Source organism: Cygnus atratus, chromosome 4 (assembly GCF_013377495.2).
Source record: "Cygnus atratus isolate AKBS03 ecotype Queensland, Australia chromosome 4, CAtr_DNAZoo_HiC_assembly, whole genome shotgun sequence".
NCBI classification, from domain to species: Eukaryota; Metazoa; Chordata; class Aves; order Anseriformes; family Anatidae; genus Cygnus; species Cygnus atratus.
In genome coordinates this window covers 19,763,660-19,776,092 of record NC_066365.1, presented here as the reverse complement: position 1 = coordinate 19,776,092, position 12,433 = coordinate 19,763,660, and the positions used below count along the sequence as shown (strand labels likewise).

The 12,433-nt window shown below is 44.6% G+C and overlaps 1 protein-coding gene across 1 annotated transcript in view; it reads right to left on the bottom strand.

Moving 5' to 3' along the window:
- Positions 1-7,685, bottom strand: part of MTNR1A (melatonin receptor 1A) — a 45,615-nt gene extending 37,930 nt beyond the window's left edge. Inside the window, 1 exon segment of the mRNA XM_035557900.2 lies at positions 7,385-7,685. Within this exon segment, the coding sequence (XP_035413793.1) occupies positions 7,385-7,577 (193 nt within the window). The 5' untranslated portion in view covers positions 7,578-7,685.
- Between the last annotated feature and the right edge of the window lie 4,748 nt (positions 7,686-12,433).

Sequence of the window (12,433 nt, the reverse complement as noted above, 5' to 3'; positions counted from 1 at the left end):
CAAACTACAGAAGGTAGACCCCAGAATTATACAGCCAGAGATATCTGGAGACAATTAGTAATTATTTACATTAAAAAAGACAACATATGAATGCAAAATACACAAACCATTAATAAAAAATGATTTTATTTATAGGCCATTAGTTCTTCATCCAAAATGAAATAAACCACTGAAATATCCAGTTCATTCACATATATGGAGACATTAATTCTTCATAAAATGTACCTCCCAAATTTTCAACAATATCCAGTCCTTCAAGATAACTTCAAAATAAGTCTGTGGATGCTGTTACTCAAGAAACAAATTATTCTCCTTCAGCACTCATAGAAAAGGCACTAATTCTTCACAAGTGGCTTTGTGATACTAATAAAGTGAGGGAAATTCATGCAAAAAGGTACCTTGCTTTCAAGGGCTCTAAAATGAAGTTGTCCATACCATGCCTGTATTGAGCTAAGAGCACTTTCATACCCAAGAATGAAATCCCTTCTTCGCTCCCCAACACAGGAAGAACAAGTCCTTAAGAATCAAGGCTAAGGAGCAGAAAACTCACTCTGGTGAGGAGGTATACATCAAATGAAATCCATAGCTACTGATATGGGGAGAAAGATCATGATGCTTCCCCCAGTAGATATTGCACGCTTCTAGAACTTCTCTGGGCTGTGACTGGATACCAGTTTTCAAGGATAATCCCTGTACTTGTGCCCATTCGTGCCTTTGGCCAATGGCTACAGAATTGGCTGTCTTCCCTAGGCAACTAACATAGTACTGACTGTTGCACTAAGCTGATACTCAGGTTCAGCTGAAGTGGCCTAACAAAAACAATGTTATCACTTGACCTCACAATACCAAGCAACAAGGGAGGAGCTGACCACTGTCAGCACAGGGGCAGGCTGCCTCTCCTTCAAAGAGAATTAGTTTTGCTAGCCTTGTATCTGCACATCAAAAAACAAAGTTAAGGTGATAAGACAGAGCTTGTATTTCAGCATCACATTGGAGGAAAATGATCCATGTGAAGCGTACATCACACAGAATGGGGTTTCTGTAGGCCTAAATGGAAAGGTATATATCCTTCCCAAACAACACAAAAGGTAGCTAAAAGGCTATCTAAGGGTGTAGACAAAAATAGAAGCCATCCACATACCTTTCCCACTACTTAGCATTTGAATTGAAAATTTCAATACTTACTTATGCACAGCAGGGTTTGAAATTATTCTGTTTTAGACGTGGGACCTTAGGAGTCAGGGGAGAGTAAAGAACAAGCAAAGTGTTAAAGGAGTTTTTTACAACTGTAGCAATGGAAGAGATCAAGTTCTCCATACGAGAAAATGCCTAATTCAAGTATGGTACTATAATGGGACTATAAGATAATTTCATTACAAGTTTGATCATCAATAAAGTAATAAATATCTTCTAGAATTAGATACATGACCTGGTATATTATTAGGTCATTTATAAAGTGAAGCAAATGAGCTAGGAATATTTTACTTCTTGTGCAAGGTGTTTCTTCAAGGAAGGGATACAAGTTGGCCTTCTCTTTACGGATATCAGTGAATACTGTTTAAAAATATAGGACAAGCCTTTGTACACTTATTGGTCATGACTACAAAGCTAGTTAGAAGTAACAGAAGTCACTGTTTAAAGAGTTAAACAGACTTGCTGATTACACCTTAGTTTCTGATCAACTTGAAAAGTACAAGGTTAAAACATGCAACATTCTTACCATCTGAATTTAAGGTTATCATTAAGGTTTTGTTCTTTTATATCATATCGATCCTCAAAACTATGGGAGGAACAGATAGGTGTGACCTTTATTTTGACATGTAAGGTAGGAACCTGGATTATCCTACTCAGCTGCAATACTGCCTCTGACTTTGAGGGATAGATTTTGAAAGAGCACTTCTAATAGCAGCATTTATTACAATCTTGAGCATTTTTAACTACACATTAAATACTTGCTCATTAAATAAGACATTAAAACATTAGCAATGTTCTCTTAACCTGAAGAATTCTTAGTAACTCATCCTCCTGAAACAGAGCTTGGCAATCATTACTCAGGAGTGCAAAATTAATGTGGAATTTGAAGCAGCTCACTGATATGACAAGAAAAACTGCCAAGAGCAAGGGTGGCAAGGTTCTTGAGGTTGTGAAATTAGACTAATGCACAGCACTGAGTTAACCCTGCTATAGCAATTGTTATTGCCCTAGGAAAGCAAGCATTATACAAATGGGTTGGACATTGTCCTATACCATTGGATGCCCACTGTTGGTAGTACTTGTCACTAAACTAGACTTGCTGCTTATGTCATTTGCTAGAAACACAAGAAGCATCCACAGCAGGATAGGAAAGTAATGTAAAAAGAAATAGAAAAAGGATGAGAGTAGAAGCAGATCAGAAATTGCTAAAAGATTAAAGATGAAAAACCATCTTAATGAGAAAAGGGAGAACCACTCCAAGAACAACCAAAAGAGACAGCAAACAGTATAATATGTAGATACTGTTCTCTGCTGGCAGCAAACTAGAAGCACTGCTGTGAAAAACTTCAAGAGGCAGAAACTTGCAGAAGGCATAAATAGCTGAATTTGGCAGACATATTAGTAAGAATGGAATGTTATTTGAAATACTTATCTATTGTTGTTCACTGACAGGACAATGTCATTTAAGTAGTTTTCAGAAAAACCCTCAATTCAGTAAATTATTCATCAAAACCAGTCTTTGGAACAGCTTTATTTAAACCAAGTTTTTATACTCAGTTCTGTTCAGTTGTCCAAGTTCAGCATCTCCTCTAGACATTTTCCCCTCTCCCAATCAGCTTACCATTTTTAATACCTGAAGTTATGTCTGAAATAATGCCATCAACATCTCAGCTTTCATCAGAGCCCTGAATTTGTGCTACAACTTGATCTTCTGTTAGTTATCTCCCTTGAGTCAAGTATTTGTCAGGCTACCCATTCTCTCTGGACACAAAAAGAAGTCCAAGGATCACCTGTAACAAGAACAATGATTACATTAGTCTGGATTTACAACAGGAATTTCATTTATTAAATACCATTACTCTACTAAAATTGTCTGAACACTAAAAACATCAAGAACAGTCATTCTGAAAAGTTCAATGAGATCTCCAATGTGATTATCAAAAGTTGGTTCCAAGTGTAAGCAGAAAAATCATACTTGAGAAAATGCACTGAGAAAACTCTTCAGGCAGATTCTTACACTGCTCAGAGTACATACATTTAAAACAAAGCCAATTTGGAAAGCCTCCAAAATATTCTTACTGATGGATCGCACTCCCCAGTTCTGGGATGGCTGTACTATTTAGCAATTACTGTTTTTTGAAAAATAGTACAAAGCAGCTGTGTTCCTTAGTTCTTCCACCAGTGACTCAGTCATAGATAATTCAAGCTCATAATTTCTTTGAGCACTCAGCTTCCTTTACAGACCTGTTTGGACCTAATGCATGCTAAATCTGCCTCAGGTGCAAACATTGGTTTCTTCCTTTTCATTTGGCCAAGTAGTTAACACTTCAGATTAAGCATGTGTGCAGTCCTAGTGAGTTAGCTACATATCGGTTTTCTAGGGCCCTGGGGCCTCAGCAACATCAGACTTGCTCTGTCTTCTTCAACAGTACCAGAAGCTAGAGTTTTAGCAACAAAATATTTGTGCCAATAACATAGAAAACTGGGAAAAGCCAGCTACATCTAGCACAGAACAGGGATGGCTGAGAAGGAGGGTGGGGTGTGAATGCAGCTTTTGCCCGATGCAGTAGGTGCTAGTTATCAGCTTGGCACCAATCCCTGTAATATCCAGCTTTTGTCAAGTGTTAGCCAACAAGACAGACACAGAAGAGTCAGGGTGAAACTACTGGAGCTAGCTTCTTGCCTGCTGGAGGCTCCCTTCTGTCACAGAACTTTGCTGGAGGGGTAATCAGGGCACAGTTGGACCTTAGTACAAAAATACCCAGGAAAAGGCAACCCACTGGACCAAGAGACCAGTTTCAAAAGGAATAGAAAGAAGAACAAGAGGGACAGTAGCACTTGAACTTTCTTCATTGACCTTAAGAATGACCCAGTCCTTTAATTACTGCATACCCAAGCCCCCCATGGCGAAAACATTGACATTTTAACATACTAAGCTTTACACTAATCTTCAGAGTCAAAGACTTAGAACTGCTCCTTCACCTTATTCTTGATGCATTGTTTTTCTTGGTATGGTTAACATCAAAGGCATAAGGATACTAGCAGTCACTGATAGGAATCTGTACAATCCTATATAAACCACTTGGAATAATCTCTTCTCATTTTTCTGAGTCGTTTAACTCCAGTGCTGAGAGTTTCAAATAAAAATTTCACTTATCGCAAAAACTACTAGTATTTCTTTAATCTACCTTTCCTAAAGCTGGCTATTCCATATCTCAGGGTAGAATTTGTTGAATGACCTTATTTCTTATCTATGAATGTTTCATTTTACATTGCTAATATTAAGATGATTTACAGCAAACTTGCAAATGAGCTATCCTCATTCTTTTCCAAATGAATTATTAAAGAAAGCACATAATTTTAAAGTTCCATGAACATACTGCCAAGATATGGGCACTAGAATCCTTATGCCTTGAATGTTCCTCTTGAAATTTCTTTCAAAGTTAAGAGATCAGACATAATAAACCAAATTCAGTCCAGCATTAAATCACAACTGTTCCCATCAGGACTGAATTGGTGTCAGGTGCTTGTTAGATTACAAAGTTACAATTAAAGAAACAGACCAGAACTGTGAAACTTATAAGTCAAGTACATTAAATAAAAGAGGATCCTACCAGTTGCATCATCAGCTTCTGTGTCTAGAAGAGCATCTACTGAAGCCATGCTTGTGACTATGAAGGAGTCTGTAGTATCAGAAACTCCTCGCTTGCTGAGACAAACTTCTTTGATACTGACTCCTCTGTTTTGATCAGTGTCTTTTACTAACCTTCTGACTGTCAAGAAGGTTGCACTTGTTGAGCAGGTTTTTCTAGGCCTTCCTACTATTCCCCAGTGCATTTTTTTAATCATAAGTCCACTGGTTCAATTTGTAGTAATCTTCCAAAATATGTATATAATAGAGTGGGACAGAGATGCAAGATGTATTCCCCCACCAAATCCACCTTTTTGGCAAAGTATAAGTATTCCTCATTTCTGTTAGTCCTTTCTTGCAAAAGGAAAAGTCTTCAATGACATTTTCTTCAGGAGGTATCTTCTGTTCCTCCCTGACCTTTTTCCAGTGGAATTTTCATCCTGTGTCCTTTTTTCCTCAGTAAGTGTGCCAGCAAAAGACTTAACATAGGCTGTTGTAAAAATCAGAAGTTTCTATTATAGCTCTGTAAAAAGCTGTAACTGTCTTTATAACCAGCAAGATATGTAAATCTGATTTAAACAATTTGTATTTGCAATGTTCTCTCTTGCTGAATAACCTGAATTAGTATGAAAAGTTAGGAAACTCTTCCTATTCAATAAATATTAGGCCAGTGTTTTCTAACTAGTTAGACTTAGTCTTAAGTTTACTCACCTGAGTAAGCCTTCCTTAATTCAATGCCAAGTTAATAGTAGTGTTCACATAGGTGTAGTTATGCCCAGATATGGGGTTTTACCAGATTAGTCATGAACAGCCTGCACACCTTTTTGAGGCTTATTTTCTTCCCAGAGTTTCATTTTATCTATGTACTATGAATCTTTCCTTTGAGGAAAAGAATTTTTAATCTGCCTCATCAGGAAGCTTAAAACTTACTTTTCCTACTTATTTTTCCCCTATAGTAGGCTATAAACAATTTCCTATCATATACCAAGTATCTAGTTGTTTCCTATAATCCTTCATTTCAAATTGTAGAAAAGTATCTAGTTCATATTCCAGGCTAAAATAACATGTTCAGGAAAATGTTCTGTTCCCCTAGCTGTAGGAGATAACTGTTGCCGGTTTGCTGCAGTTCACTGTGACAGAAAAGGCAAGAATGAGAAATACAGTAGGAGTGAACAAGCAAGCATGTGTCTTGATTCAAGAGGGATATTGTGAAATGTACAGTACTGAATATGCACACAAGAGTGTTACATTTCCAGAAAATAGGCACCGTACTTATTTCAGGCTCATTACCAGAAGTGTCTGCAGTGCAACCCCCCCCCCCACCCCCCGAAGCACTGACATATGTCTGTATTGTCTGTATTAAGGGGGAGGAGAATATTACCCCTTTTCCCTGGAATAACCTCAGTAACATGGCCATCTCAACCCTCTCTCCATTAGAGCATCTCACAAGAAACAAAGTTAGTCAAGTGCTGCCTTGATGTTTTAGAGGCCGATTCTCATCTCGACCATATAGTATTGCACACTGTAGTACTGCCAGCTCTAGTGAAAGTAACTTCTGTCAATGAAAGCAAGAAGACACAGCTTTAGGGATTTAGATCAATGGCATCAGGAAAAGTCCGACCGTCTTCATTTTGATACTGTGCTCTGGTATTCCACGATGGCTGAATAAAACTGTCTACCATCTACTTGAATTACCTGACTTAACCTCAGAAAGCATGCCACTGGTTGCCAGAGTCCAACATCAGCTACCTTCACTGTGCCAGCTTACAGCAAAGCCAGGGATCAAGTTCCCCCTCAGACGAATTTTAAACCACTAGCTACTAAATTTAGCAAAGTTATAACAAAGAACCTGGCAGCTAGTCATAAAAAAAAGCAAAACTAGTATCTCAATTGCTACGGAGTGAGATTCTGCTTTCATTAACAGCACAGCTCCCCTCACATACTCCTGTGTCCTCTCAATGAAAGACGCACAGGGCTGACTGCACAGATTCGGTACACGTGCACAGCAGCTGGCCTGCCGTGATAAAGCTGAATGAATCTGAGGAAGTTACTGCCTGTCAGAGCAATAGCACATGAGCTAAAAGGGATTTACTCAACACAGACCATTGCAGAATTTATCCCATCAAAACTACAGATTAAGGATGTACCCCAAGCTGTCTCCAGGTCCCAAAAGAAATAGCAAGGAGGAGATGAACAAAGCAAGTGAAACAAGTATCTTTTTATTCTGAATCCTGCAGCATCTATAATTTAACATGCGGCTGGCTCTGAAGCTCTCACCGCAGGTATTCATCACCTGAGACCTTTCTCTACCTGAGAGCAGCTCACCCAAAAGCCCAGCACCCATCACGCGGAGTCGCACCGTGCCCCAGCAGCACCCCTAACACCGCTCTAAATGCCACCCTCGGAGACTCCCTTCTTCCTCCCTCCCGAGGTGGGAGCTAAGAATAGCACCACGAGGCGGCGGCGGGCGCTAAAAATACCCACAGCCACTCCGCCACCGCAGCGCGGGGGGAGCCCGAGGAGCTCCCGGAGCCAGCTCGTCGCCCCGGCGACGCTTACCTGCGTTCCGCAGCTTCTTGTTGCGGTACACGGAGAGGACGACCAGCAGGTTCCCCAGCAGGTCCACCACGATGGTGAAGATGAGGATGGCGGCCAAGGTGGAGGTGACCCAGGGCGGGCGGCGCGGGACGTCCTCGGCCGGCGGGTCCCGCGGCAGGACGGAGCCGTTCAGGACGGAGCCGTTCGCTCGCATCCTGCCCCGGGGCCGGGCCGGGCCGCGCGGGGTCGGCTCCCTCCCGCCGGGGGCTCCGCGCAGATCGCGGGAACGGTGGTGGCGGGAAACTGCCGCTAAACAGCCGCGTACCCCGGCGGGAAGCTTTCAGAGCGCCAGCCCCGCCCGGCCCCGCCCCGCCCCGCCCGGCCCCGCCCACTCACACACGTGCGCGGCCGGGGGCTGCCGGGCGGCGTCGTCACAGCGCCCCCCCGCGGCGCCCGGCCCTCCCGCCCCCGTTCATTCATTCAGTGGTTCCTCGTCATTCATCGGCCGTCGTTCCCACGGCGCGCGTCCCGCCCGGCCCCGCTCCATTCAGCCCGGCGGCGCGGCGGGGACGGGGTTCGGGGTGCTGCCCGCGGCTCGCAGCGCCTGCGGCAGTTCGGAGCCTGGGGGGCGGCCGGGGAGCAGCAGCCCCCGTCCCGGCAACCCCCGTCCCGGCAGCCCCCGCTGGCCGGGCTCAGCCGTTCCCCAAGAGCAGCGCAGAGGAACGGGGGAGCCAGCGCCCAGCCGTGAGGAGGACCCGTGCCAAATATCTGAGCCAGCCGGCCGTGGGAATTACGCTCCCATTCAGGGCAGCAGCGGAGCTGGCTTCACGTCGTGCTCTGCCAAGGGCGGGTTGTGCGAGCGGCTCTGGCGGCCGCGGGGCATCAACGGGTATCGAAACCCTGCTCCAAACATTTATCGGGCGGCTGGGGGCACCTGAAAACTCGGGGAGGGGGCTGGGGAGCCCGCAGTGGGGGCCCGGCTCCCGGGGCGGAGGGGGCTCCCCGGGGAGCCGAGGCGCTGCCGGGCTCAGGGAGCAGCTCTGCGGGGGTCCCCGGGGCTCTGCGGTGATCCGCGGGGCTCTGCGCGGCTGCTGCCACCGCTGCCGACTCGGGTACCACGACCTGCGCTTAACCGCCCGGCTTTTACAATTTCATAGCTCTAACGGCAGTTCTAGGTGGTGGGTAATTAAAGCCATCATCATGAGCGGTTAAAAAGCTCCATTGCGGGTTTTTCACCCCTCGGCCCTGCCCCTGTCCAGGAGACCTCGGCAGAAATAGCATCGGCTGGCGCAGCTCACGCCTCGGGGTTGCCGGCGGCCGCGCTTCCCACCCCAGGACAGACCCCTGCGTGCAGGGCCCGGAGCCCATCAGCTTCTGCGTGAGAGCATTTTGTTGCCGTGGGGGAGCGCTGATTTACTTTATCACTTTCTGACTTAAAATTCCCAATATTCCGGCATCCCCCGACCCCTCACGAACAGCAGACGCAGAGGGACATGTGGGCACTGCAGGCAGTCCCTCCAGTTGCTCCCAGGAGAACAAAACCCATCACTGGAAACAGAGAGCAGCCCTTGGCTGGGGGAGTGAGCACACACTGTGCCCCCCACCCCCTGCAGGTGTTCCAGCAGACAATGAAAAGTGAGTCTGTGTGTCCTTGTAGGCACAAGAAAATAGGTTATCAAGCTGGGGGAGAAGATTAAAATTAGGGGGAGCCAGTAGCAGGGGCCGTCAGGTCGAGGGCAGGCACACGTGGAAGCAGACAAAGCTGCCTGGTTCTCAGCAGACCTCAATGGGTGTTTCACAGGGCAGGGAGGGACAGCCCAGAGAGAGCTGGGAAGTTTCACAAGGTCAGATATTTTTAACCAGAAGGTAGAGTGAAGGTGAGGACCAGCCCAGGATTTAGCTACAAAAAAAAGGGGAATCTGGACCACGAGGGGGCTGCTGTCCTTTGTCTCGTTGCTGGGATGCTCGGCCACGTGTCTGCAGCTGAGACCCCCAGGAAGGCAGAGTCATTGCTCCCACTGGCTTGTGCCAGAAGAGCACACAGGGCCCAAGGGCCGCTTGTGCTGGTGAGAGTAGTGCTTAGGGAAGGTGGCACCCGAAAGGGAGCTGGGGAGGTCCTGTCAGAAAACTGTGTGGGAGCTAAGGGTGATACAAAGACACCTTGGGGACCCTTGTGCTGTTTATCCCATTTGGGGGCTATAGATCCCTCTGTGTGCTCACTTTGCTTCCAGAAGAGTGGGAACCGAGCATCAGCGGCTCACACTCCAGCAAAGCTTCCCACTCCTCCTGGGCTGGCCTTCTCTCACCTTGACAGAGACATCTCATCCTAGAAACTGTGCTGCTCCTTGAGGTTTTACAGGTGTTTACTCGCACTTTAGAGAGTTAGACACTTTAAGGTGCCACCCAAGTGCTCAGGCTCTGAAAACTGCAGAGGAACAGATCTAGCACCATAAGGCTAGTTCACACCAATCACTATTTCAGCCAGTCTTGGAGGCCATTGGTCTGGTACTGTCTGTGATATCCTCTGGGGCTAGTCTCTCTTTTCTTACATTTTCTACACTTTTTTTTTTTTTTGTCCAATATGCATTTTTAATGTGTAAGTAAGTTAAATTATGTTTTACATGAACACAGCGTGGAAATGATCAATGCATGAGAACAGGCAAGTTACTAGGACAGTCACTCCCTATTATAATTGTTTAAATCAGGATTAACTTCACTGTAAACAGCAAAGCAAACAACGATCAGAACCAGATTTTAGTGAATCAACCTTTTTCCCCCCTGCAGCAGCTTTAAGTCAGCATGACATAATAAAAGGAGGCCAAACACCATTCACCATATATTTACTTATTTGTTGCTTATAGTGGCTAGAAATGGCAAGAAGCTCTGAGGCAGCAGCAACCGTTCTCAGATTATTCATCTGGAATGGATGTGTTGGGAGAGTGGCACATGTTTGTGTTGCTCTCAAAGCAGGCACGTATGGGCATGGCAGAGCATCACTGAGTCTGGGTCATTGACCAAAAGATATAATATCTAGACATAAATAACCTTCCAAAATTTTGTTTAACCTCCTAAAAATCTTCACTGCTATCTTCCAGAGACTCATGGAACTTGAGCAACATAAGCTTGTGCTGAGAATTGTACAGCCTGTTGAGGACACACTCAGGGAGAAGTGAAAACGAGTTTGGAAGATGGATACAGTAGAAACATGGGGATCTGGTGAGTACAGTCTCTGCAAACATGCTGCAAACAGACAGGGCCAAAGGCTACCAGAATGAGATGGATGAAGAAAGGCACGAAAAAAACAAATGAAATCAGGAAGTAAGTTTGGTATTAGGATACAGCCAGTGCTTGGAAGAAGGGAGAGTTGGCGTACGGTGTGAAGCAAATTTAAGTAGAGGATTGGGAGACTGTGGGCAGTTATTGCCTGACAAGGAATGTCAGGGCCCTGAGGGCACCCTGAGCCTCCACCTACACTCCCTGCCTATGGGCCAAGGAGCTCCAGCCTAGGCCCTTGGTATCTGCCTGAATTATGGGTTAGGTGTGCCTGCTGCCAGCCCTGCCTCTGGCCTTGTTTCCTGGCTAACCTTGGGATTGCGTTGTAGTCTTGATTTTGCCCTGTCTCCTGTTGATCCTATCTGATCCCTAACAACTGCTTTTGAGAGTTGATCAACTTAGATTGTTCCAAAATGTTAACAGCCCAGTGAGTAACAATCAGGACTGCTAGGCACAGAGCAGTCTGTATCAGTGTGCACTTGTGTGCCGAGGAAACAGAGCTGTTTTATCATTTCTGACTGCCTTCTGCCTCCTGCAGTTCTTCATTTTAAATGTTAATAGGGATTTCCATAACATTTTATAGTGTCATGACAACGTGTCACTCCGTTGCCTTGCCTTCTGGGCACAGTTCCAGACACATCCTGGTACGTACCATTTACTTTTGTTAACTGTAGAAGTTGAAATACTCCTGTAATGCAGTTAAAGTTCTACCAAAAGCCCGAGCACACCTGCACATTCAGATTGTAAACTGGTACTCTTGTACTTCAAGGCTGTTGTCTGCTTATATATTTTGTATCAATGCTTCATTACTTAGCCAACTCTGAAATTCATGCTGATTCCAATCACCCATTTCTCTGGTGTTCGCACTGTGCTGACCAAAATGCCAGCTGCAAACACTTACATTGTTTTGTTTTGTTTTGTATTGTTTTCCCACGCAGAAGTCATATTTCCTGTAACAAGGAGGGAGATAGCAGATTCCCTTTAGTGGATCATGCAAAATAGTTTAAAATGGAAATAAAATTCTTTCCAATTGCATATTTTTATACCTAGCTTTGAATATTCTACTGTTGTGTTTGTTGTTTTTCCTTCTCAGCAGCAATTTTATCATCCATTTCCTTTAAGTCTCTGTGACTCTTTTCTCAGCCTGAGTCAACGGTTTCTTTGGCTTTACTTTTGTTTAAAGTATGGCGAAGAGAGGATACATTGACTGACTTGAATTCACTGAACTGGAAAGGGACTGCAAAAAGCATTGACTGCAATAAAACTTCATGTATCAAAATCCAGCCAGTGCAGTTACCACCCAGTAACAGAAAGGCAGGAAGATACATTCAAGCTCAAGGAAATCATTAAAAGTGAATGGGAAGAAAAGAAGGGACTGATAGTCTCTGCAATGAAGCTAGATGAGAATGAGCTGGCTGGGCAGGCTGCTGAGTGCAGGGAAAAGGAGGAGGTTAAAATACAGTGGAAAAACATGTGATTGTATGTGTGTAGTCAATATGCAGCATTAGGCTGTTAATACTCTACTGAACTCGGTGGAATAAAACTTGATAAAACAGTGGTAACAATTCCATGATGGAATGCTATGGAGAGCTTGGCAACAGGCCCTTGAAGAAACATGGAAACACATGTGATTAGAATTGATGGAAAAACGCTAAGACAGTTTGATTTGAAATCATCAGAGGCTGTACTAAGTATTGAATGTTCTTGATAATACAGAACTTCACAAGAAAGGAATCAGCATGGTTGCAAATACAGCAAATACAGGCTGAGCTGTTTTCTTGAATTAGAGTGTCATCA